We start from the raw sequence: 26,508 nt of genomic DNA on the forward strand, positions 1-26,508 counted from the left end.
TTGAACTTGTTATCAGTATAAAAGACACCTGTCCACAACCTCAAACAGTCACACTCCAAACTCCACTATGGCCAAGACCAAAGAGCTGTCAAAGGACACCAGAAACAAAATTGTAGACCTGCACCAGGCTGGGAAGACTGAATCTGCAATAGGTAAGCAGCTTGGTTTGAAGAAATCAACTGTGGGAGCAATTATTAGGAAATGGAAGACATACAAGACCACTGATAATCTCCCTCGATCTGGGGCTCCACGCAAGATCTCACCCCGTGGGGTCAAAATGATCACAAGAACGGTGATCAAAAATCCCAGAACCACACGGGGGGACCTAGTGAATGACCTGCAGAGAGCTGGGACCAAAGTAACAAAGCCTACCACCACTAACACACTACGCCGCCAGGGACTCAAATCCTGCAGTGCCAGACGTGTCCCCTTGCTTAAGCCAGTACATGTCCAGGCCCGTCTGAAGTTTGCTAGAGAGCATTTGGATGATCCAGAAGAAGATTGGGAGAATGTCATATGGTCAGATGAAACCAAAATATAACTTTTTGGTAAAAACTCAACTCGTCGTGTTTGGAGGACAAAGAATGCTGAGTTGCATCCAAAAAACACCATACCTACTGTGAAGCATGGGGATGGAAACATCATGCTTTGGGGCTGTTTTTCTGCAAAGGGACCAGGACGACTGATCCGTGTAAAGTAAAGAATGAATGGGGCCATGTATCGTGAGATTTTGAGTGAAAACCTCCTTCCATCAGCAAGGGCATTGAAGATGAAACGTGGCTGGGTCTTTCAGCATGACAATGATCCCAAACACACCGCCCGGGCAACGAAGGAGTGGCTTCGTAAGAAGCATTTCAAGGTCCTGGAGTGGCCTAGCCAGTCTCCAGATCTCAACCCCATAGAAAATCTTTGGAGGGAGTTGAAAGTCCGTGTTGCCCAGCAACAGCCCCAAAACATCACTGCTCTAGAGGAGATCAGCATGGAGGAATGGGCCAAAATACCAGCAACAGTGTGTGAAAACCTTGTGAAGACTTACAGAAAACATTTGACCTCTGTCATTGCCAACAAAGGGTATATAACAAAGTATTGAGATAAACTTTTGTTATTGACCAAATACTTATTTTCCACCATAATTTGCAAATAAATTCATTAAAAATCCTACAATGTGATTTTCTGGATTTGTTTTTCTCATTTTGTCCGTCATAGTTGAAGTGTACCTATGATGAAAATGACAGGCCTCTCTCATCTTTTTAAGTGGGAGAACTTGCACAATTGGTGGCTGACTAAATACGTTTTTGCCCCACTGTACATCCTTACAATGTATTATAAATCAAAACATATAGCCCAACGTTTGTAGAACAACTAAAATTGCACGAATAACAATAAATTAAGCATATAGGTGTACCTATTTCTTTGTTAACCTCTCAACACAGAATAGCCACTTGAACACACTCCCTCTAATTGTTTGGAGTCATCCTTTCCATTTTATTCAGCTTTGTTGAAGTATATTCTTTATACTATGAAATAATATAAGATAATGCAGCGGAATTCTAAGCAAATCTTGTCTGCTAAATGAACTACTGTAGACCACAGCCAGATGGCATAGCCAGATCAGGACCTATTCTGTTCTTCTGAAATAGACTACATTTTCTTCATATCATGTTTCTTTAGACCCGTCTAAAATGAATAATGGATTTATTGTGAAGGTGTAGACTATATTACATGTATTTATGAGACTTTTTAAAATGTAGATGTTCCAAAGGTCTGCATCAGTGACTTGTAGGCTATGTGTGGAAGCCAGGAGAGGCTGGAATGCTTGGAATTAGTCAACACTGTAGCACGCTGGCAATGGTTAACCATGAATAAATTACTGTCTATTTACACTTACGATCTAATGACAATGATTACAAAAAAAACATTTAAAGGCATAAAAAACACAAATTCCTTTACAGTGTTAAATATAATCTCACAATATGTGAGATTAAAAAAGAAATTGTGAACAACTGCTTCATTCTGTCGATATAATAAGATTGGGAGGAACGTGTGAAAAGGGTTGTGGAAATCTGTTGCAGTTAAGTCGACTACAAAACCCACAATCCCAGTGCTCTCTCTCTCTGGTAAAGCTGGCTAGCCAGCTAGCAAACATAGCTACACACAATAATAACAAAGTCAATATCAGCACGTAAAATAGCAAGCTAGCTGTAAAATGGAAGAAACAAACTGTAATATCAATTTAGGAGTTACAATCTCATTACATTCAACCTGGTAGAGATCGCGTTTCTGGCTCAAAGCTGTGTGAGTCAGGTTGCGAAGGCCCTGCGAGCCTGCAAGCAGGGAAATGAGAAGAGAAAACCGCTTTCCATCTTGGTACTTCAAAGAAGAAAGGATATTAATCTGATGTGCACTGTGTACTTTGAGGACATTTAAACGAAAGATATACTTTGTCTTGGCGATATAGACGGCTGGATGTGTTGTAAACATGTATACCATCTATTGGCTTATTTGTGATCTGTAGTGCAGGTAATCTTTTAAAAACCATTATGAAATGTGATACATGTTTGTTATCCCCCATCTCCAGTGACAATGGCATAGCACATCACATTCCATTTCTAGGGTGGACTATCCCTTTAAAGAAATGTAGCACCTATTTCTCAATGCCAGAAATGCTATAATAGTAACTTAGAGCACCCAAAGAAAACATTCCCAAAATACACACTCTTAAATCATTTTTTATAATATTGTAATGTTGTTCTAAAAGTTGGATTTGAAGGTTTCTCCAAATCAGCACAAACTTCAGAAACAATCCCACAACACCCCGCGGTCAGCATCACACAAACTTGTTTTGAACTTATATTTGTATTGCTTTCATATAAGCCCTTTTGGGTTTCCAACCACACCTGCACACTGTTTTTAACAGTTTTTTATGTGTACCGTTTTGTCTTTCACTTGTTATCTTTGATGCGAATAAATGAAACCTAATGTAAAACTTTGTGGGATACATTTGTGGATTGGATGTCTACTCGTCAATATTCAGCAAGACGTTACTTTCCCTACCATCAACGTGGCTTTTAAAGCATCTCAAACAGACCGCAGCACCAGTAGAGACAGCATTATCAAGGGCTTCAGTGAGCATGGAAGTGAACCGAGTAAGTGAAAGAGCTAACTTGCTACCTCTATGCTAACGTTACCTAGCAATACAGCTACCACATTTAGCTCACGTCTTCCATCTAAATAACACTGATCAAACTAATCAAACTAACCAAATGTAAACATGTCTGCCAGCTGTTGGTAGCTAACTACTGGTGCTGTCACACTATAGATAGTACAAGCCTTTGGGAAAGAGTCGTTTCTATGACTGGGGCAAAAACTGTGTGTGTGGATGACTCCTCGGAATTCCAGCAGAATTGTTTATTTTTATTTCACCTTTATTTAACCAGATAGGCCAGTTGAGAACAAGTTATCATTTACAACTGCGACCTGGCCAAGATAAAGCAAAGCAGTGCGACAAAAACAAAGAGTTACACATGGGATAAACAAACGTACAGTCAATAACACAATAGAAAAATCTACATACAGTGTGTGCAAATGTAGTAAGATTAGGGAGGTAAGGAAATAAATAGGCCATAGTGGCGAAATTTAGCAATAAACACTGGAGTGATAGATGTGCAGAAGATGAATGTGCAAGTATAGATACTGGGGTGCAAAGGAGCAACAACAACAAAATAATATGGGGATGACGTAGTTGGGTGGGCTATTTACAGATGGGCTATGTACAGGTGCACAGATCGGTAAACTGCTCTGATGGCTGATGCTTAAAGTTAGTGAGGGATATATACGTCTCCAGCTTCAGTGATTTTTGCAATTCGTTCCAGTCAGTGGAAGCAGAGAACTGGAAGGAAAGGTGGCCAAAGGAAGAGTTGGCTTTGGAGGTGACCAGTGAAAAATATCTGCTGGAGCTGGTGCTACGGGTGGGTGCTGCTATGGTAACCAGTGAGATGAGATAAGGCGGGGCTTTACCTAGCAAAGACTTATAGATGACCTGGAGCCAGTGGGTTTGGCAACGAATATGAAGCGAGAGCCAGCCAACAAGAGCATACAGGTCTCAGTGGTGGGTAGTATATGGGGATTTGGTGACAAAACGGATGGCACTGTGATAGACTACATCCAATTTTCTGAGTAGAGTGTTGGAGGCTATTTTGTAAATGACATCGCCAAAGTCAAGGATCGGTAGGATAGTCAGTTTTACGAGGTAATGTTTGGCAGCATGAGTGTAGGATGCTTTGTTTCGAAATAGGAAGCCGATTCTAGATGTAATTTTGGATTGGAGATGCTTAATGTGAGTCTGGAAGGAGAGTTTACAGTCTAACTAGACACCTAGGTATTTGTAGTTGTCCACATATTCTAAGTCAGACCCGTCCAGAGTAGTGATGCTAGACGGGCAGGCGGGCGCGGGCAGTGATCGGTTGAATAGCATGCATTTAGTTTTGCTTGCATTTAAGAGAAGTTGGAGGCCCCGGAAGGAGTGTTGTATGGCATTGAAGGTCTTCTGGAGGTTTGTTAACACAGTGTCCAAAGAAGGGCCAGATGTATACAGAATGGTGTCGCCTGCGTAGAGGTGGATCAGAGAATCACCAGCAGCAATAGCAACATCATTGATGTATACAGAGAAAAGAGTCAGCCCGAGAATTGAACCCTGTGGCACCCCCATAGAGACTGCCAGAGGTCCGGACAACAGGCCCTCCGATTTGACACAATGAACTCTATCTGAGAAGTAGTTGGTGAACCAGGCGAGGCAGTCATTAGAGAAACCAAGGCTGTTGAGTCTGCCGATAAGAATACGGTGATTGCCAGAGTCGAAAGCTTTGGCCAGGTCGATGAAAACGGCTGCACAGTACTGTCTTTAATTTTAGAAAGAGAGTCCAGATTATCTAGCCCAGCTGATTTGTATGGGTCCAGATTTTGCAGCTCATTCAGAACACCAGCTATCTGGATTTGGGTGAAGGAGAAATGGGGAGGCTTGGGTAAGTTGCTGTGGGGGGTGCAGGGCTGTTGACCGGGGTAGGGGTAGCCAGGTGGAAAGCATGGCCAGCCGTTGAAAAATGCTTATTGAAATGATCGATTATCATAGATTATCGGTGGGCAGTGGGCAGCTGGGAGGAGGTGCACTTATTCTCCATGGACTTAGCTTTTCTAACTTCCTGTGTATATTGGTTCCTAACTTCCCTGAAAAGTTGCATATCGCGGGGACTATTCGATGCTAATGCAGTAGGCTACATAAGTTTTTGTGCTGGTCAAGGGCAGTCAGGGGCAGTCAGAATTTTGAAAATAATAAATGGAAAAAGGTGTGGAAAGCTATTAGAGACTTACCCAGAAAACCCCACAGCTGTAATCGCTGCCAAAGGTGCTTCTACAAAGTCTTGATTCAGGGGTATGACTACTTATGTAAATTAGATATTTCAGTATTTCATTTTCAAAAATGTTGCAAAAATGTCTAAAAACATGTTTTCACTTTGTCATTTTGGGGTATTGTGTGTATATGGGTGAGCCAATAAATCAATTTAATCCATTTTGAATTCAGGCAACAAAATGTGGAATAAATCAAGTGGTATGAATACTTTCTGAAGGCACTTTATTCCCTACACTGGACTGATGGCAGATTTTAGGAATGGAATATGTAATATGTTGGGCCTGCGCGATGTGGGGGCTGCACACTGCGGTAATTCAATCTGTGGCTCCGGGGGAGTTTTCTAAACTGCTAGTTGCAGGCTTCACTGAAATGCGACGCTCCGGCCATGGATCCGATCGCGGATCTGGTGGTATTTCTGAGAATCCCCGGAGCCAGTCTTTGGATGGGTGGATTTTGCTTAATGGGAAAGTGTTTTTGTTTTTTTATCTTTGGATCGATGTTGTCACAGTTGCTTCAAAGTTGAAGAGGCAGCAGCTAGCTTTAGCTTGATATAGCTAGTTCTCTTCCTCTGTTTCTGAATGAATTTGTGGCTATTTCTTTCTAGCTGGCAAAATAAGTGAGATAGATTTGGTTTGTGTACTGCCATATGTCGATAACACAGCTAATTGTGACACTGGTATAGGCTAATAAATATCCCAAGCCTAGCCAGCTAGACAGTGATAGCCACAAGCTAAAACTGGGGAGAGAGGGAGGAGAGAATTCACGTTCTGTTTCATTTGTCGCTGATATGCTAATGTTAACTCAAAAAAAAAATGTCCACATGTAATTGATGAAATTAGATTTGAAATGTGCCAATACATTGTGAATATTTTAGAAAAATCTCACAGCCGTTTCCATACTAAAGATGAAGTACCACTTGGTCACCAGCTTACCATGTACACTAGTCTACAGGCAATGGTTCCTCCACTGTGTGAGTCATAGAAATTACAATCTTGCGTTCGGTAGTTTCCGGCAATCATTTTTCAAGTTAGAAAAAGTTCATATACAGCACCAACTACATAAATATCTGATATGGTCTATTATCTGCTACCTGAACTTTTACAACAAATGAATTTAAGAAACAACAAGCATTGCTGTTTAGGAATATGTTTGTTTAATTAGAGATCTGGGTTGAGTTTAAAACTGTAGGTCTGTTATCATTCACATCCTGCTATCTATCAGTCTTCATCTCTCTTCACTCAGTGTTCCCTCTCTTCTCAGTTTCTCCCACTATGCTCTCTCTCCCTCTCACTCATTCCCTCACTTACTCTATCTCACTTTGTGCAATGAGTTCTCTCTCTCTCCCTCCCCTCTCTCTCCCGGTAATCAACCCAGTACTAATGGCTTATTCTTTCTGCTCCAGCAGACACATCCCACTTGTTTATTTCCCCCCACTCATAAATCTGGAGGCGCTAAAATTGTACTGTTATAATCTCAGGTAATTATCAGACACCCTCTCTCTCCATTCCTCCATCTCTCCTTCACCTCTATATGAAACAGCCATCCCATTGCAAAGTTCTCTGAACTCTCACTGATGTGGGATTCAAGTGTTTTCAGTGTGTGTGTACAGTATGTGTAGGTTAAAGACATGCCCCGGAACTTTGGCGACTACTAAGTATTTTTAAACCTTCCACTTTGGGCTGGATGGATCAATGCATAACATGTGAGCAGAATTATTGTTTTACCTCAACTAGCTACACAATCCCTAGTGTGAAAGCAACTTTTTTGCTGGAAACTGTTGTGCTGTGCCATTTTCCCTACATTCCCACCCGTGGGCCAACCCACTACCAATTCGAGTTCAACCAATGAGCTTCAGCCCCTCGCCAAGCGAGTGACAGCTAGCAAGAGGCATATCATGCACAAACAGCAGAGCGAGAGAGAAATGACGTGGTGCATATATCTGCACCAGTGGAGGCTGGTGGGAGGAGCAATAGGACGGCTCATTGTAATGGCTGGAATGGAATGAGTGGAACGGAGTCAAACATTTGGTTTCCATATGTTTGATGTGTTTGATACCGTTCTATTTATTCCATTGTAGCCATTACAATGAACCCGTCATCCTATAGCTCTTCCAACCAGCCTCCACTGAAGTGCACATGTGAGACGTACTCATTTTAGGGGACCACTTTTGGCTCGTGAGTGCTAGTTTCAGAACAACTGGCTCAAAAGTACACATAAGTATCAGAGAATCTCTTTAATAAAGCACCAGCAGTGTGTATGTGTAGGTTAATAAGCCTCCAGCAGTGTGTATGTGTAGGTTAATAAACCTCCAGCAGTGTGTACTGTATGTGTAGGTTAATACAACTCCAGCAGTGTGTACTGTATGTGTAGGTTAATAAAACTCCAGCAGTGTGTACTGTATGTGTAGGTTAATAAACCTCCAGCAGTGTGTACTGTATGTGTAGGTTAATAAACCTCCAGCAGTGTGTACTGTATGTGTAGGTTAATAAACCTCCAGCAGTGTGTACTGTATGTGTAGGTTAATAAGCCTCCAGCAGTGTGTACTGTATGTGTAGGTTAATACAACTCCAGCAGTGTGTACTGTATGTGTAGGTTAATAAACCTCCAGCAGTGTGTACTGTATGTGTAGGTTAATAAACCTCCAGCAGTGTGTACTGTATGTGTAGGTTAATAAACCTCCAGCAGTGTGTATGTGTAGGTTAATAAACCTCCAGCAGTGTGTACTGTATGTGTAGGTTAATAAAACTCCAGCAGTGTGTACTGTATGTGTAGGTTAATAAACCTCCAGCAGTGTGTACTGTATGTGTAGGTTAATAAACCTCCAGCAGTGTGTACTGTATGTGTAGGTTAATAAACCTCCAGCAGTGTGTACTGTATGTGTAGGTTAATAAACCTCCAGCAGTGTGTATGTGTAGGTTAATAAACCTCCAGCAGTGTGTACTGTATGTGTAGGTTAATAAACCTCCAGCAGTGTGTACTGTATGTGTAGGTTAATAAACCTCCAGCAGTGTGTATGTGTAGGTTAATAAACCTCCAGCAGTGTGTACTGTATGTGTAGGTTAATAAACCTCCAGCAGTGTGTATGTGTAGGTTAATAAACCTCCAGCAGTGTGTATGTGTAGGTTAATAAACCTCCAGCAGTGTGTACTGTATGTGTAGGTTAATAAACCTCCAGCAGTGTGTACTGTATGTGTAGGTTAATAAACCTCCAGCAGTGTGTACTGTATGTGTAGGTTAATAAACCTCCAGCAGTGTGTACTGTATGTGTAGGTTAATAAACCTCCAGCAGTGTGTACTGTATGTGTAGGTTAATAAACCTCCAGCAGTGTGTACTGTATGTGTAGGTTAATAAACCTCCAGCAGTGTGTATGTTTAGGTTAATAAACCTCCAGCAGTGTGTACTGTATGTGTAGGTTAATAAACCTCCAGCAGTGTGTACTGTATGTGTAGGTTAATAAACCTCCAGCAGTGTGTACTGTATGTGTAGGTTAATAAACCTCCAGCAGTGTGTACTGTATGTGTAGGTTAATAAACCTCCAGCAGTGTGTACTGTATGTGTAGGTTAATAAACCTCCAGCAGTGTGTATGTGTAGGTTAATAAACCTCCAGCAGTGTGTACTGTATGTGTAGGTTAATAAACCTCCAGCAGTGTGTATGTGTAGGTTAATAAACCTCCAGCAGTGTGTACTGTATGTGTAGGTTAATAAACCTCCAGCAGTGTGTACTGTATGTGTAGGTTAATAAACCTCCAGCAGTGTGTACTGTATGTGTAGGTTAATAAACCTCCAGCAGTGTGTATGTGTAGGTTAATAAACCTCCAGCAGTGTGTATGTGTAGGTTAATAAACCTCCAGCAGTGTGTACTGTATGTGTAGGTTAATAAACCTCCAGCAGTGTGTATGTGTAGGTTAATAAACCTCCAGCAGTGTGTACTGTATGTGTAGGTTAATAAACCTCCAGCAGTGTGTACTGTATGTGTAGGTTAATACAACTCCAGCAGTGTGTACTGTATGTGTAGGTTAATAAAACTCCAGCAGTGTGTACTGTATGTGTAGGTTAATAAACCTCCAGCAGTGTGTACTGTATGTGTAGGTTAATAAACCTCCAGCAGTGTGTACTGTATGTGTAGGTTAATAAACCTCCAGCAGTGTGTACTGTATGTGTAGGTTAATAAGCCTCCAGCAGTGTGTACTGTATGTGTAGGTTAATACAACTCCAGCAGTGTGTACTGTATGTGTAGGTTAATAAACCTCCAGCAGTGTGTACTGTATGTGTAGGTTAATAAACCTCCAGCAGTGTGTACTGTATGTGTAGGTTAATAAACCTCCAGCAGTGTGTATGTGTAGGTTAATAAACCTCCAGCAGTGTGTACTGTATGTGTAGGTTAATAAACCTCCAGCAGTGTGTACTGTATGTGTAGGTTAATAAACCTCCAGCAGTGTGTACTGTATGTGTAGGTTAATAAACCTCCAGCAGTGTGTACTGTATGTGTAGGTTAATAAACCTCCAGCAGTGTGTACTGTATGTGTAGGTTAATAAACCTCCAGCAGTGTGTACTGTATGTGTAGGTTAATAAACCTCCAGCAGTGTGTATGTGTAGGTTAATAAACCTCCAGCAGTGTGTACTGTATGTGTAGGTTAATAAACCTCCAGCAGTGTGTATGTGTAGGTTAATAAACCTCCAGCAGTGTGTACTGTATGTGTAGGTTAATAAACCTCCAGCAGTGTGTACTGTATGTGTAGGTTAATAAACCTCCAGCAGTGTGTACTGTATGTGTAGGTTAATAAACCTCCAGCAGTGTGTATGTGTAGGTTAATAAACCTCCAGCAGTGTGTATGTGTAGGTTAATAAACCTCCAGCAGTGTGTACTGTATGTGTAGGTTAATAAAACTCCAGCAGTGTGTATGTGTAGGTTAATAAACCTCCAGCAGTGTGTACTGTATGTGTAGGTTAATAAACCTCCAGCAGTGTGTACTGTATGTGTAGGTTAATAAACCTCCAGCAGTGTGTACTGTATGTGTAGGTTAATAAACCTCCAGCAGTGTGTACTGTATGTGTAGGTTAATAAACCTCCAGCAGTGTGTATGTGTAGGTTAATAAACCTCCAGCAGTGTGTATGTGTAGGTTAATAAACCTCCAGCAGTGTGTACTGTATGTGTAGGTTAATAAACCTCCAGCAGTGTGTACTGTATGTGTAGGTTAATAAACCTCCAGCAGTGTGTACTGTATGTGTAGGTTAATAAACCTCCAGCAGTGTGTATGTGTAGGTTAATAAACCTCCAGCAGTGTGTACTGTATGTGTAGGTTAATAAACCTCCAGCAGTGTGTACTGTATGTGTAGGTTAATAAACCTCCAGCAGTGTGTATGTGTAGGTTAATAAACCTCCAGCAGTGTGTACTGTATGTGTAGGTTAATAAACCTCCAGCAGTGTGTATGTGTAGGTTAATAAACCTCCAGCAGTGTGTATGTGTAGGTTAATAAACCTCCAGCAGTGTGTACTGTATGTGTAGGTTAATAAACCTCCAGCAGTGTGTACTGTATGTGTAGGTTAATAAACCTCCAGCAGTGTGTACTGTATGTGTAGGTTAATAAACCTCCAGCAGTGTGTACTGTATGTGTAGGTTAATAAACCTCCAGCAGTGTGTACTGTATGTGTAGGTTAATAAACCTCCAGCAGTGTGTACTGTATGTGTAGGTTAATAAACCTCCAGCAGTGTGTATGTTTAGGTTAATAAACCTCCAGCAGTGTGTACTGTATGTGTAGGTTAATAAACCTCCAGCAGTGTGTACTGTATGTGTAGGTTAATAAACCTCCAGCAGTGTGTACTGTATGTGTAGGTTAATAAACCTCCAGCAGTGTGTACTGTATGTGTAGGTTAATAAACCTCCAGCAGTGTGTATGTGTAGGTTAATAAACCTCCAGCAGTGTGTACTGTATGTGTAGGTTAATAAACCTCCAGCAGTGTGTACTGTATGTGTAGGTTAATAAACCTCCAGCAGTGTGTACTGTATGTGTAGGTTAATAAACCTCCAGCAGTGTGTACTGTATGTGTAGGTTAATAAACCTCCAGCAGTGTGTATGTGTAGGTTAATAAACCTCCAGCAGTGTGTATGTGTAGGTTAATAAACCTCCAGCAGTGTGTACTGTATGTGTAGGTTAATAAACCTCCAGCAGTGTGTATGTGTAGGTTAATAAACCTCCAGCAGTGTGTACTGTATGTGTAGGTTAATAAACCTCCAGCGGTGTGTACTGTATGTGTAGGTTAATACAACTCCAGCAGTGTGTACTGTATGTGTAGGTTAATAAACCTCCAGCAGTGTGTACTGTATGTGTAGGTTAATAAACCTCCAGCAGTGTGTACTGTATGTGTAGGTTAATACAACTCCAGCAGTGTGTACTGTATGTGTAGGTTAATAAACCTCCAGCAGTGTGTACTGTATGTGTAGGTTAATAAAACTCCAGCAGCGTGTGACTCACCCACTCCTGCTGTATGAGGCTGACAGCCTTGATGGCCTTGGAGAGATTCCTACAGGCCAGGATCACATGGGCCCCATGGAGGGCAAACGACTTGGCTGTCTCAAAACCTACACACAGAGAGGAGGTAGCAACAGGGGTAGGGAGAGAGAGATGTTTACACAGATCCACAAAGAATTAGAAAACAAACCCAATTTTGATAAACTCCCATATCTATTGGATGAAATACCACAGTGTGCCATCACAGCATCAAGATGTATGACTTGTTGCCACAAGAAAAGGCCAACCAGTGAAGAACAAACATAATTGTAAATACACCCCATATTTATGTTTATTTGCACATCGTTACAATATTTGAAATGTATTTTATTATTTTGGAACTTCTGTGAGTGTAATGTTTACTGTTAATTTTTATTGTTTATTTCACTTTTGTTTATTATCTACTTCACTTTCTTTAGCAATGTTTCCCATGCCAATAAATCCCTTGAATTGAATTGAATCGAGAGGAAGGGGCATGGAAGAGGGGAGCAACAGAGGGGGTGGAGGGAGAGAAGATAGAGAGGAGGGAGACAGAGGGAGTAATGCTTTAAAGAGGAGTTATTTTGGGAGATAATTTGGAGATACTCAGGGCAATTGACTGTGAAGGGGAATAAGATGAGTTAGAAATTATATTAAACATAGATATGGATTCTATCACTGAGGAGGAAGCCAAAGGGTCTACCAGGGAAAGTTAATCATGTCTCTGTGAAGTGATGAAACTGATTGAATTAATGTGGTACAGGACTTCACCCACTAGTCTCGGATACAGTTATAGGAAACCAACCACAAGCCATTTTACAAGTTATCACTATCCACTGACTGTACTGAGAGAAACATGGAGATTCATATTGGTTGGAGTGATAATGTGATATCAGTTCTGCTAGCAATAACAATAATGATGTTGATGATTAGGTTAACTACTGAAGTTATAGAGAGGACAACTAGAAAATGTGAACCATTCGACTGACTTGAAGAAACGTCCATATAAAACCTTGGTGTGATATTCTAGCACTTCAAAGACTGCCTGATAAAGACATTTATTACATCAAAAGAGTGGTTCTGATAGAAACTGGATTTATCAGTACAAGACTACTTCACGACTCCATACAAATCATGTAGTCACGATAAAACGGACAAAAAAAAACAAGATAGAGACAGAAGTTAATTTCCAAATTGCCAGTCTAAATGGGTCATTTCAACCCAGAGGTAGAATTCATTTACGAGATTACATTTTCCTTAAATCATGTTTTTATTTCCTGTTAAGATTGACTAACTTTCCCATCCGTGGATGTTGATATTAACAGTGTGCTATAAACCGTTCAGTATCCACTCAGTGGTACACTATTTCTCAATCATTTCCTTTGACAGTCATGTATACATCTTTAATAAACAGACACACACAGCATGTGCACACACACACACACACACACACACACACACACACACACACACACACACACACACACACACACACACAGTCATAGAGTGATGAGTGACAGGCCGGTAGGGCAGGTTGATGCCCGCTAAGTGGTTGTGACAGAGAGGGAGTGGCAGACAGCCAGTGCCACAACCAGCGTGGATTAAAACCAACCAGTAATTAGATTAGGTCTTAATCTGATTTTCATTAAATGGAGAACTAGGAGGCCTAATTGTGAGTGGAGTGTTAAAGAGTAATATCTATTAAAACTGTAAATTGGAGTGGGATTGGAAGGTCTCGATGACAACTGAAGCATGGAATTAAATCATATGACACTTATTAGGTGTAATGGAAAATGCGCTGCCACGCGTCCCCTCGCAGGAAAAGGACACGAACATAATAACAAAATGAAAGAAGAGAAAGTGTTGCACTTGGACTGTGAGAAAATGATAAATAAACACTTTTTAAAATGGTGTTTGAACAGGCATAATCTTACATACCAAGTATCACAGAGCCTTGACAAACTTTTTCTCGCTCTCTCAGACTAGTTTTATAGTTGTTAAAATACCCCTTACCAGTTCAAATACTAATACTAATATGTCAAATGGGAATGTTTCTCAAACGAAACATCTGATTTACCCTACATTATACAATGAACCAGACAGCAACAAACCCAAAGTTCTACTCATATTTACAAAGAATAAACAGCAGTCAAGAACAGGAGGTTAGACATGCCTGCTACAGCTTAAACAATGATTATTCCATCCTGTCTAAATTGGACAAGAACACTGGCAGCTGGGTAAACAATGCCACCCCACACTCACTTGTTGTGTGTACCAAGCATGAAAGTGAAATTAATCGACACCAGTGTTTTCCATAATGGAGAACAAATTAGAATATGACAACAACAACATGGGTGACAGAGACGTGTTTTCTTCATGACAAATAACAAGGGCTTGGCATTAATTGTGAAATAACGAGAGTGCCGTTGGTTTACAAAGACTCCCCACCCTCAAGCCTGTGTTTCCTGTACGGAGGTGGTGTGGAGATTAGTTCCTGGTCAGGTGAACAACAGGGGGAGGTTATTTAGCGTTCCACTCAGACTGTAGAACATGACAGGAGGTCAAGCTGGGGTATGTTCTACTCAGGGATAATGAAAGGCCTACTCAACAGTAAGCGTTTAGACTAGGGAAAGACACACCACACGACACACCACACTCTTAGGACTGGTTTCCTGGACCCAGATTAATACTACTTCAGGATTAAAAAGCATTTTCAATGGAGAATCTTCATCATTTTGAAGGTCCATAGCATCCATAAGTAAAACACTGTATTATTGTACAATCAGAGAAACATCTCTATAAAGCAGTGGATGCTCTGCATGGTACATTAGGATCCTGGCCATCCTGATATCCCCAATAATGAGTGTGATTTAACGCTCTGTTTGTCCTGCGAGGCCCAACACCCCTCTCCGTATTTCCTCCATACACAGGTGTATTGGCTCAGCCTAATGAGATCATTACCAGTAAACCTGTTTATTTGGCAAATGGAAAAGCATTTTACGACAATGAACTGTGTTGATTTGGGCAAACAGAGCTAAAATCAGATCATTAAAACCCACAATGGTAAACATGTTTATTTGGCAAACAGATAACCTCCCTTGCCAGAAGATTTAGACCCTACCGTTATTCTTGTTTACACTGAACTGCACTGAAGTCGGAGGCACTGGTCTATTTACCATTAGGCAGAAGAGGTGATTGCCTCACACCATCAAGGGACCTCATGATCTGGGCATAAAAAAATAGATACAAAAATAATAATTTCTCAGCTTGAGGTCTTCTCATGCTCCGCTGGAGACGTCATCGCCATCAAAATCTGTCTGTTTAAGATTTCTTTGCATGGGCTACGGTAGCCTAGTGGTTAGAGCGTTGGACTAGTAACCGAAAGGCTGCACGTTCAAATCCCCAAGGTACAAATCTATCGTTCTGCCCCTGAACAGGCAGTTAACCCACTGTTCCTAGGACATCATTGAAAATAAGAATTTGTTCTTAACTGACTTGCTAGTTAAATAAAGGATAAATTAAAAATTCCACTGGAAGGTGGCTGAGCTACATCAGTATTTGTCAGGCCAGGAGACATCCTGAAAATCGGTCTTCTCATGAAAACATTGGTAGCGTCCGAACGGTATGGCCTACACAATTATATGACTCTCTATGGAAAGATGAGATTTACGAACGATGGTGTTCTCCGTTTTTCTCTATGACCCCACACAAGTGTCACTAGACTCATCTGAAGGTACCGGGCTGAAAAAATGAATGGAAGTTAATATTTCCACGTTGAAGGTAATTCCATGATAAAATATTATACAAATTATTCTGAGCTTTCTTCTCTCTCTCACATACAGAACAGACACTTCAAAACATACTTCCTTTTGATAACATTTTTGACTGTTTTTCCATGTATTAATTTGTTATTAATGGGCTTATAGCAATAAGGCCAAATTCAATGTTTCATCAAATATATACACTGCTCCAAAAAATTAAGGGAACACTAAAATAACACATCCTAGATCTGAATGAATGAAATATTCTTATTAAATACTTTTTTCTTTACCTAGTTGAATGTGCTGACAACAAAATCACACAAAAATGATCAATGGAAATCAAATTTATCAACCCATGGAGGTCTGGATTTGGAGTCACACTCAAAATTAAAGTGGAAAAGCACACTACAGACTGATCCAACTTTGATGTAATGTCCTTAAAACAAGTCAAAATGAGGCTCGGTAGTGTGTGTGGCCTCCACGTGCCTGTATGACCTCCCTACAACGCCTGGGCATGCTCCTGATGAGGTGGCGGATGGTCTCCTGAGGGATCTCCTCCCAGACCTGGACTAAAGCATCCGCCAACTCCTGGACAGTCTGTGTGCAATGTTGGTGGATGGAGCGAGACATGATGTCCCAGATGTGCTCAATTGGATTCAGGTCTGGGGAACGGGCGGGCCAGTCCATAGCATCAATGCCTTCCTCTTGCAGGAACTGCTGACACACTCCAGCCACATGAGATCTAGCATTGTCTTGCATTAGAAGGAACCCAGGGCCAACCGCACCAGCATATGGTCTCACAAGGGGTCTGAGGATCTCATCTCGGTACCTAATGGCAGTCAGGCTACCTCTGGCGAGCACATGGAAGGCTGTGCGGCCCCCCAAAGAAATGCCACCCCATGACTGACCCACCGCCAAACCGGTCATGCTGGAGGATGTTGCAGGCAGCAGAACGTTCTCCACGGCGTCTCCAGACTCACGTCTGTCACATGTGCTCAGTGTGAACCTGCTTTCATCTGTGAAGAGCACAGGGCGCCAGTGGTGAATTTGCCAATCTTGGTGTTCTCTGGCAAATGCCAAACGTCCTGCAAGGTGTTGGGCTGTAAGCACAACCCCCACCTGTGGACGTCGGGCCCTCATACCACCCTCATGGAGTCTGTTTCTGACCGTTTGAGCCGACACATGCACATTTGTGGCCTGCTGGAGGTCATTTTGCAGGGCTCTGGCAGTGCTCCTCCTGCTCCTCCTTGCACAAAGGCGGAGGTAGCGGTCCTGCTGCTGGGTTGTTGCCCTCCTACGGCCTCCTCCACATCTCCTGATGTACTGGCCTGTCTCCTGGTGGCGCCTCCATGCTCTGGACACTATGCTGACAGACACAGCAAACCTTCTTGCCACATCTCGCATTGATGTGCCATCCTGGATGAGCTGCACTACCTGAGCCACTTGTGTGGGTTGTAGACTCCGTCTCATGCTACCACTAGAGTGAAAGCATCGGCAGCATTCAAAAGTGACCAAAACATCAGCCAGGAAGCATAGGAACTGAGAAGTGGTCTGTGGTCATCACCTGCAGAACCACTCCTTTATTGGGGGTGTCTTGCTAATTGCCTATAATTTCCACCTGTTGTCTATTCCATTTGCACAACAGCATGTGAAATGTATTGTCAATCAGTGTTGCTTCCTAAGTGGACAGTTTGATTTCACAGAAGTGTGATTGACTTGGAGTTACATTGTGTTGTTTAAGTGTTCCCTTTATTTTTTTGAGCGGTGTATATATTTTCATATCTAAAATTCCAAATCAAATAGCTAAATGATCCTTGGTATCTTAAAACAATTCCATACGTTATCTTAGTAGAAACCCATCCCCGGCCCTTAGACTAGGGGCAGTCACGTGCACATGCCCCTTTCCCCTTCCAGTCTCCAAAGGACCCCAAAATCATTTTTTGTATACATTCTTTGTCATTGTTGTTCGGAATTCACTCCCTGCAAGTTGTCATCAAGTTCACCCCCCCACCCCCAACCCGTCCGTTAGTTGGTTGGTTGGTTGGTTGCGCCTGTTGATCTTCCCTGTACGGCGCTCACACGCGCCCGGTATCCAAACATGCATGGCAAGAGAGATACACTCACCATTCTAGTGTGTGTAGTTAGATACCTGGTTTAAATATGAACAGTAATGCCACAGCAGCACACCATTGATTAACACTTGATTTAGCCTACAGCATCATCAACAGTCGGTCTGGTTGGCTGATACGCACAGCAGAGAGAGACAGAACGATAGAGAGGTAAATTACAAATCAGTAAAAGAAATGGAGCTAGCTGATTTACATCAATCATCAATATTAATGACCAGCTGATAGCCCAGCCTCTTTTCCCTGTGTCAATCATGTCTTTAGGAGGCACTGTAACTAGCTTGCTTACAATTTGTGGTGATGAGTGAGAGTGTTGTTGCAGAACTAAATAGACCAATGCTCAAAAATGTAAGCATTGTCTCTACAGAGTCAGTTGGTTATGAATTTTGACATATGAATTATGAAAGGTCTGTGCATTGCCCTGACTAGGGGAATACAATAAGCATTTATTTGGTAAAAAGACAGGTGCTGCTGATAATACTGCCATTGTCGTCGAGGCAGAGGACATTTGTGGCCCATGTGTAGCCAATGTACTGTATTTGATGCTGTCTGGACAAAAACAATTATGGCATGTCATACTCTTTCTGGCCAGACAGCATCAGATACATGGGCTACATATAGTAAGACAGAGGGGCGCTGTTTTGCTCGCTCGGATGCTTTCTCCGCTTTCTCTGAATTGAAGGAAAATCGCTAAGTCTGCCCTTGGTCAGAATGGCAATCATGGTTACATTAAGACACTGAAGCCGGCGCGAGATATTGGTTCGGAAAACTTACCTCAATGCAGGGATGGGTAAAGGTGAAGTTAGGAAAACAGTGGCATATCTCATCCCTGCATTGAGGTGAATTTTCCGACCCATATCTCGGCCGGCTCCAAGGTGTATTAATGTAACCATGATTGTGTTCCGACCCCAGCGCCGTGTAAACAAGCGTAACGGTAGGGTCGGTATCTTCTGGTAAATAACCTCACTTTCTCTAGCCCCCAAATATCTCATGCTCCTTCTCTTTCTCTCTACCAAATCAAAACTGTACAACATAATTATTCACACTAACAGTGTTAACTAAAAAGGTTTACACTCATTCTCTCGCTCTATAGAGAACTTCCACCTGCTCTAATGAACACTCAGCTCTCCCCAATTCCTAACTAATCTTACTGCAGTACCTCCTGTGCGTCTCAACGATGAATACACCTGTTCCTACTCTAGAGTACTTTAAGGCCCAAAAGACCGGACTCCACGCCTGCAATGAGGAGCGCTCTAATTCTCCTCCATTCCAACTGCAGCCCTTCCATTAGTTCCAGGGAGGTGGTGTCACCCCAAAAGTGGGATGTATGGTTTGTAATTACAGCCCAGGTGTAAGTTGTTCCACCGGAGAGGCCTGAAGTGGTTCTATTAGCCCTGGCCTGGCCCCTCTTAACCTCCCACCTGGCCCGCACAATCCTCATGTCCCCTATCTCATGCTCCACACTGCTCTCTCACACACACACACACACACACACACACACACACACACACACACACACACACACACACACACAACGGAGGGCTATTTTCATCACTGTCATCAAAACCCCCCCTACGTAGCTTCATCTCCTCGTCATCCCCACACTGTAAACCTGATGGTTCCATAAACTACTTCACTACACACAATAACCCAGTCACCTTTCATTTGAATCCACTGAGGGCTTTAAGCACATATGTATTCCATCCTCTCTCTCTAACCATACCAGTTAAATTATATTACAACTGTAATCATTATCGAACCCTCTTGGCCTACGACACAATTCCCTCGCATGTTACAACAGTTTGGGACTGCATTGTGAATTTGATCCAAGGTTAATAAAGTTGAATAATTTGACTAACCAACCATAACTGGTTCTCATTACGTAGCCAATAAACATCTTCCTCAGAGAGGACATGAAATGCCAGTTGTAAAACCCTTCCATTTCCTCATTTATAATAACACCAGCCAAGTCCAATGAGACAGGGGACTGTACACAAGGGTTTGAGACAGGGGACTTTACACAAGAGTTTGAGACAGGGGACTTTACACAAGGGTTTGAGACAGGGGACTTTACACAAGGGTTTGAGACAGGGGACTTTACACAAGAGATTGAGACAGGGGACTTTACACAAGAGATTGAGACAGGGGACTTTACACAAGAGTTTGAGACAGGGGACTGTACACAAGAGATTGAGACAGGGGACTTTACACAAGAGTTTGAGACAGGGGACTGTACACAAGAGATTGAGACAGCACAACAGCATGTTGAGACAGGGGACTTTACACAAGAGATTGAGACAGGGGACTTTACACAAGAGATTGAGACAGGGGACTTTACACAAGGGTTTGAGACAGGGGACTTTACACAAGGGTTTGAGACAGGGGACTGTACACAAGAGATTGAGACAGGGGACTTTACACAAGAGATTGAGACAGGGGACTTTACACAAGAGTTTGAGACAGGGGACTGTACACAAGAGATTGAGACAGCACAACAGCATGTTGAGACAGGGGACTTTACACAAGAGATTGAGACAGGGGACTTTACACAAGAGATTGAGACAGGGGACTTTACGCAAGAGATTGAGACAGGGGACTGTACACAAGAGATTGAGACAGGGGACTTTACACAAGAGATTGTCCCACAGTGATATACACACATACACACTCAAGCATATTTGCACACATACAGTGTATACAGAGACACACACATGTCTGTTGCATCTTGTTATCCTCTACTTCCTCCCAGTCAGTCCAAGCATGAATAATGAATCCCCTCCGTACCAGGCGGTGGGCTTAACACATGGCTGGGCCGCTCTTTAAGGGCTCCTCATTCACAAACAGCAGTGGTGCAGTAAATACCAGGGCTTTGCTGCCAATTTAATGGCAGTTATGCTTAACAAATCTGCCTCAATCTAATGCTCACTCACAAAGCCTGGCTATGGGCTTAACCTGCACACTGAGCCTCCCTCCTGTCCACTCCCTCCCTCTCTCTCTCTCTTTCTCAGCGACTGGCTGCATCAGTTTAGTGAGCTGTCCTTCCAGAGAGAGGAGAGAGCAGGCCTAGCTCATAATCCACACAACACAACACAGGGATCAACACAAACACCAAACAATAACACTCTTTCATGAATAACAAATAACATTCAAAGACCTAAAACGCCAAGGGAATGATTTTTAGAGATAGGATGATCACTTACAAATGGGGTCACTTAGAAATGTCGTTTTTGAAAGAAAATCACATTTCTAGTCCATTAAAATAACATCAAATTGACCATAAATACAGTGTAGACATTGTTAATGTTGTAAATGATTATTGTAGCTGGAAACGGCTGATTTTTATATCTACATAGGCGTACAGAGGCCCATTATCAGCAACCACCACTCCTGTGTTCCAATGACACATTGTGTTAGATAATCCAAGTGTATCATTTTAAAAGTCTAATTGATCATTAGAAAACCCTTTTGCAATTATGTTAGCACAGCTGAAAACAGTTGTCCTGATAAAAGAAGCAATACAACTGGCCTTCTTTAGACTAGTTGAGTATCTGGAGCATCAGCATTTGTGGGTTTGATTACAGGTTCAAAACGGCTGGAAACAAAGAACTTTCTTCTGAATCTCATCAGTCTATTCTTGTTCTGAGAAATGAAGGCTATTCCATGGGAGAAATTACCAAGAAACTGAAGATCTCATACAACGCTGTGTACTACTCCCTTCACAGAACGGTGCAAACTGTCTCTAACCAGAATAGAAAGAGGAGTGGGAGGCCCCGGTGCACAACTGAGCAAGAGGACAAGTACATTAGAGTGTCTAGTTTGAAAAACAGACGCCTCACAAGTCCTCAACTGGCAGCTTCATTAAATAGTACCTGCAAAACACCAGCCTCAACGTCAACAGTGAAGAGACGAGGGGGAAAGCTGTTTAGGTACAATTCTCTGCATGTTTAGAGAAACAACTCTGAGCTAGAGTACCTGTAAACCAGCAATCTAAAAATGTCCTCTGTAAAATCTTGAAATTTACCAAACCAAAACCACAAATCATGCACACAAAAATCTATGTCGTGACAGTGAAATTAAATGTTCTTGAAATCAACTTGATAAAAAATGTATTAATCAAATTGATTAAAATAATAAGAATCCAAGAATCCTTTAACAGAAGTCTTATTTGTGGAGCCAGTCATGATGGATATGAATGGGTAGACAGAGGGTTGCTAGGAGCATAACTAACCATAACTCATCATACGTCATATTATCAAGTTAATAACAAGACACCACAGAGACCAACACCCCTCACCTGAACACACACAGGTTCTATAGAGTATCTAGTGTACACATGTAACACTGTATATGGATGTGGATATTTAGTACAAATATATGCTTTGCCTCATTCACATGTTCCATCCTCCCTATTGAAGATATGGCAGAAACAAAACCTTTCACCGTGTAGAGATTGGATGAGAATAGTCGAAAAAGGACACGTTCACAGGTGTGAACATGCAGAGGACAAAGTGTTGACTGCTAGCAGGTTTAGTGCTATGAAGAACTAAAAATACAAAGATACTGACGGGCTCTCAAGTTAACCGACTGAACACACACCTCCCCTGGACCATGCAGTACCACTATGAGTATTGCTAACAATATTCTAATTAAGTTAAATAAGTTGTCCTTTGCTGCACTCAGTGATGGTAGCCCTTTAAGGACAAACAGTACAGTGGACCCTTGGCCAGTAAATGTACAGTAACCATGTAGCGTTAGTTAGTTGGTTGAATGAATGAATGAATGAATGAATGAATGAATGAATGAAGGAATGAAGGAAGGAAGGAAGGAAATAAGGAAGGAAGGAAGGAAGGAAGGAAATAAGGAAGGCTAGAACAGGAGCTGTTAATGGGTTTGGATGAGAGGCCTGAGGCAGGATTACAGTCCCTACAGGATCAATGGTACACACATACAGGTGGACCTGAGGACTAGAGGAGACTACCTTTACACAGACAGCAAGAGAGAGAGAGAGAGAGAGAGAGAGAGATTCCACAAAATGAGGTGGAAACTGAGCTTCCTAACCTCCTGCCAAATGTATGACCATATCAGAGACACATATTTCCCTCAGATTACACAGGCCTACAACGAATTCGAAAACAAATCCAATTTTGATAAACTCCCATATCTACTGGGTGAAATACCACAGTGTGCCATCACAGCAGCAATATTTGTTACCTGTTGCCACAAGAAAATGGCAACCATATATATATATATATATATATATATATATATATATATATATATATATATATATATATGTTTATTTATTTTCCCTTTTGTACTTTAACTATTTGAACATCGTTACAACACTGTATATAGACACATTTCTTTATTCTTTTGGAACTTTTGTTTATCTATTTCACTTGCTTTGACAATGTTATATGTTTCCCATGCCAATAAAGCCCTTTGAATTGAATTGAGAGAGACAGAGGGAAGAGACAGAAAGAGAGAGACAGAGAGAGAGAGAGAGAGAGAGAGAGAGAGAGAGAGAGAGAGAGAGAGAGAGACCGACAGAAAGAGACAGAGAGCAAAAGAGAGAAAGAAAGAGAAAGAAAGAGGAGCCAATGAGGGCCTACAGAAGCAACTAGATCTTCTGCAAAGATTCTGTCAGACTTGGGCCCAGACGGTGAATCTCAGTAAGACAAAATGAATGGTGTTCCTAAAACAGTTCAGTTGCAATGACAAAAGCTCTATCTAGACACCGTTGCCCTAGAGCACACAAATAATTATACCTACCTCAGCCTAAACATCAACACAACAGGTAAATTCCACAAGACTGTGAGCAATCTAAGAGACAAGGCAAGAAGGGCCTTCTATGCCATCAAAAGGAACATAAAACTCGACATCCCAAATAGGATCCGGCAAAGCAATACTTCAATCAGTTTTATACAACTGGTGGGTCTAATCCTGAATGCTGATTGGTTAAAACTGCATTCCAGCCAGTGTCTATTCCACAAGTTACCACCGGCTAAATCTATGACGTTAAAATGCCTATTTACTCTGTTCCATCTGACTGTGCAATCCACAGTCTCATCAGCCCAGCCAGGCAATTTATAAAGTTGATCTCCACTATAAAAGCATCTAGACATTATCTCACATTTCTTTAAGACTAACATTTAGTTTTCAACAGCGGAGATTTGTATAAACCTTGATGTTTGTCTCTCCGACATTGTCAACATTGTTTCAATATTCAAATTCGATCTCCTGCTGTCCCATAGTAATGAACGTGTCGGAAGTCGGGATGAGACAGACAGGCAGGCAGCATTTCTCAGCAAGTTGAAATCATGAATCTGCTGGCATAATTTTTATGGATATATACTAAAAAAATAAAAAATGAAAAAAAGGTAAACGCAGCTAATTTGCAGTCTTTCCAGCTTCAGTTTGAAGTGATTGTGTAACTGTAGCTGTGTTGTTGGCTAGCTCCTCTGAACAACAGTGTCCTGACGAGTGAGCACATTTTTATGCCAGGCGAAATCACGCCTCATTAGCTCATTGTTATGGATGTATCTAAATAAATGTCTCTATAAAACAGCTTAAACAAATGAAAACAGAGCTACTTTGCTGTTATTCTGGCTGCACTTTTTGACGTGACTGTAAGTTATCTGTAGTTGGCTAGATACAGGCTGGCAATGGAACATCAATAGATCTAGATATAAATAGCAAACCTAGATTTGTGTCAGGACTACCTCTTGTGGAAGGATGGTCTAGGACACTGCACCGCAGTGCTAGCTGTGCCACCAGAGACTCTGGGTTCGAGCCCAGGCTCTGTCGCAGCCTGGGAGGTCCATGGGGAGACGCACAATTAGCCTAGCGTCGTCCGGGTTAAGGAGGGTTTGGCCGGTAGGGATGTCCTTGTCTCATCGAGCACTAGCGACTCCTGTGGCGGGCCGGCGCCAGGTGCACGGTGTTTCCTCCGACACATTGGTGCGGCTGGCTTCCGGGTTGGATGCGCGCTGTGTTAAGAAGCAGTGCGGCTTGGTTGGATTGTGCTTCAGAGGACACATGGCTTTCAACCTTCGTCTCTCCCGAGCCCGTACGGGAGTCGTAGCGATGAGATAAGATAGGAAATACTAACAATTGGATACCACGAAATTGGGGAGAAAAGGGAGTAAAATTCAACAACAACAAAAAAAATGTTTTGTTTTTATCAAAATAAATGTTTTTAATGAAAATATGTCAATCATTATTTTGGCAACCCGTTGTATAAAAGTGATAATGTGCTAGAAGCTGGTGTTTAGAGGATATATTTGTCACACCTTCCTTGTGATTGTCTCCACCCTCTCCAGGTGTCGCTTATTATCCCCGGTGTATATATCCCTGTTTCCTGTCTCTCTGTGCCAGTTCGTCTTGTTTGCCAAGTCAACCAGCGGTTTTCCTTGCTCCTATTTGTTTCCCAAACTCTTTTGGTTCTAGTCCTCCTGGTTTCAACCCTTGCCTGTCCTGACTCCGAACCCACATGCCTGACCACTCTGCTTGTTCTGTCTTCGAGCCTGCCTATCCCCTTATACTGTTTGGACTCTGATCTGGTTACTGAACCCCTGCCTGGCCTGACCTCGAGACTGCCCTTCGTCTGGTACTGTTTTGGACTCTGACCCGGTTTATGAACTCTCACCTGTCCCAAACCTTTCTTTTGCCTACCCTTTGGATTAATAAATATCGGAGATCAACCATCTGCTTCCTGCGTCTGCATTTGGGTCTCGCCTTGTGTCCTTATAATATTGGGCCTAACAACACCCATGCCAATATATCCTCCAAACACTGGCTTCTCGTGCATTATCACTTAAATAGAACCCATTGCCCCCTATGGTTGTGAGGTCTGGGTTCCACTCACCAATTAAGAATTCACAATATGAGACAAACACCCAATTGAGATGCATGAAGAATTCTACAAGAATATACTTTGTGTACAAAGCAAAACATTTTAAAAAAATGCAGAGTATAATTAAGACTATACTTGCTAGTTATCAACATCCAGAAAAGAGCTATTCAATTCTACAACCACAGAGGAAGAGCTACCCAGACATTCCACCACAAAGCTCTTACCTACAGAGAGAGTAACCTAGAGAAGAGTCCCCTCAGCCAGCTGGAAAGAATCAACCAAAAAAACTGAGCAAATGGGTATGCTATCTGGCCCTAAACAGAGAGTGCACAGTGGCAGAATACCTGACCACTGTGATTGACCAAAATCAAGACAATAGCCTTGCTATTGAGTAAAGTCACCATAGGCAGACCTGGCTCTCAAGAGAAGATAGGATATGTCCACTGTCCACAAAATGAGGTGGAAATTGAGCTGCACTTCCTAACCTCCTGCTACATGTATGACCACATTAGAGACACATATTTCCCTCAGATCACACAGACCCACAAATCATTTAAAAACAAGTCAACCATCGATAAACTCCCATATGTGTTAGGTGAAATTCCACAATTTGCAAATAACAGCAGCAAGATTTGTGGCCATTTGCCATGACAAAAGGGCAACCAGTGGAGTACAAACATTGTAAATACTACCAATATTTATCTGTTTACTTTATCTGTTTACTGTTTACTTTACTTTATTTATCTGTTTATCTTCCACCACTATTTCGTACTACAACTACAGTATTTGCACATTGCTAAAACATAGCTGATAATATAACTCTTGAAATGTCTATCTTTTTTAAACCTTTGAGTACAATGTTTAT

The 26,508-nt window shown here is 41.9% G+C and overlaps 1 protein-coding gene across 2 annotated transcripts in view; it reads right to left on the minus strand.

Annotated features, from left to right (window-relative positions):
- wwox (WW domain containing oxidoreductase) overlaps positions 1–26,508 on the minus strand; it is a 296,505-nt gene that overhangs the window by 262,064 nt on the left and 7,933 nt on the right. For both annotated transcript variants that reach the window (XM_036955981.1, XM_021572694.2), the window contains one exon: positions 11,887–11,993. In XM_036955981.1, the coding sequence (XP_036811876.1) occupies positions 11,887–11,993 (107 nt within the window). The remainder of the gene's footprint in view (positions 1–11,886; positions 11,994–26,508) is intronic.

Source organism: Oncorhynchus mykiss, chromosome 2, assembly GCF_013265735.2.
Source record: "Oncorhynchus mykiss isolate Arlee chromosome 2, USDA_OmykA_1.1, whole genome shotgun sequence".
Lineage (NCBI taxonomy): Eukaryota > Metazoa > Chordata > Actinopteri > Salmoniformes > Salmonidae > Oncorhynchus > Oncorhynchus mykiss.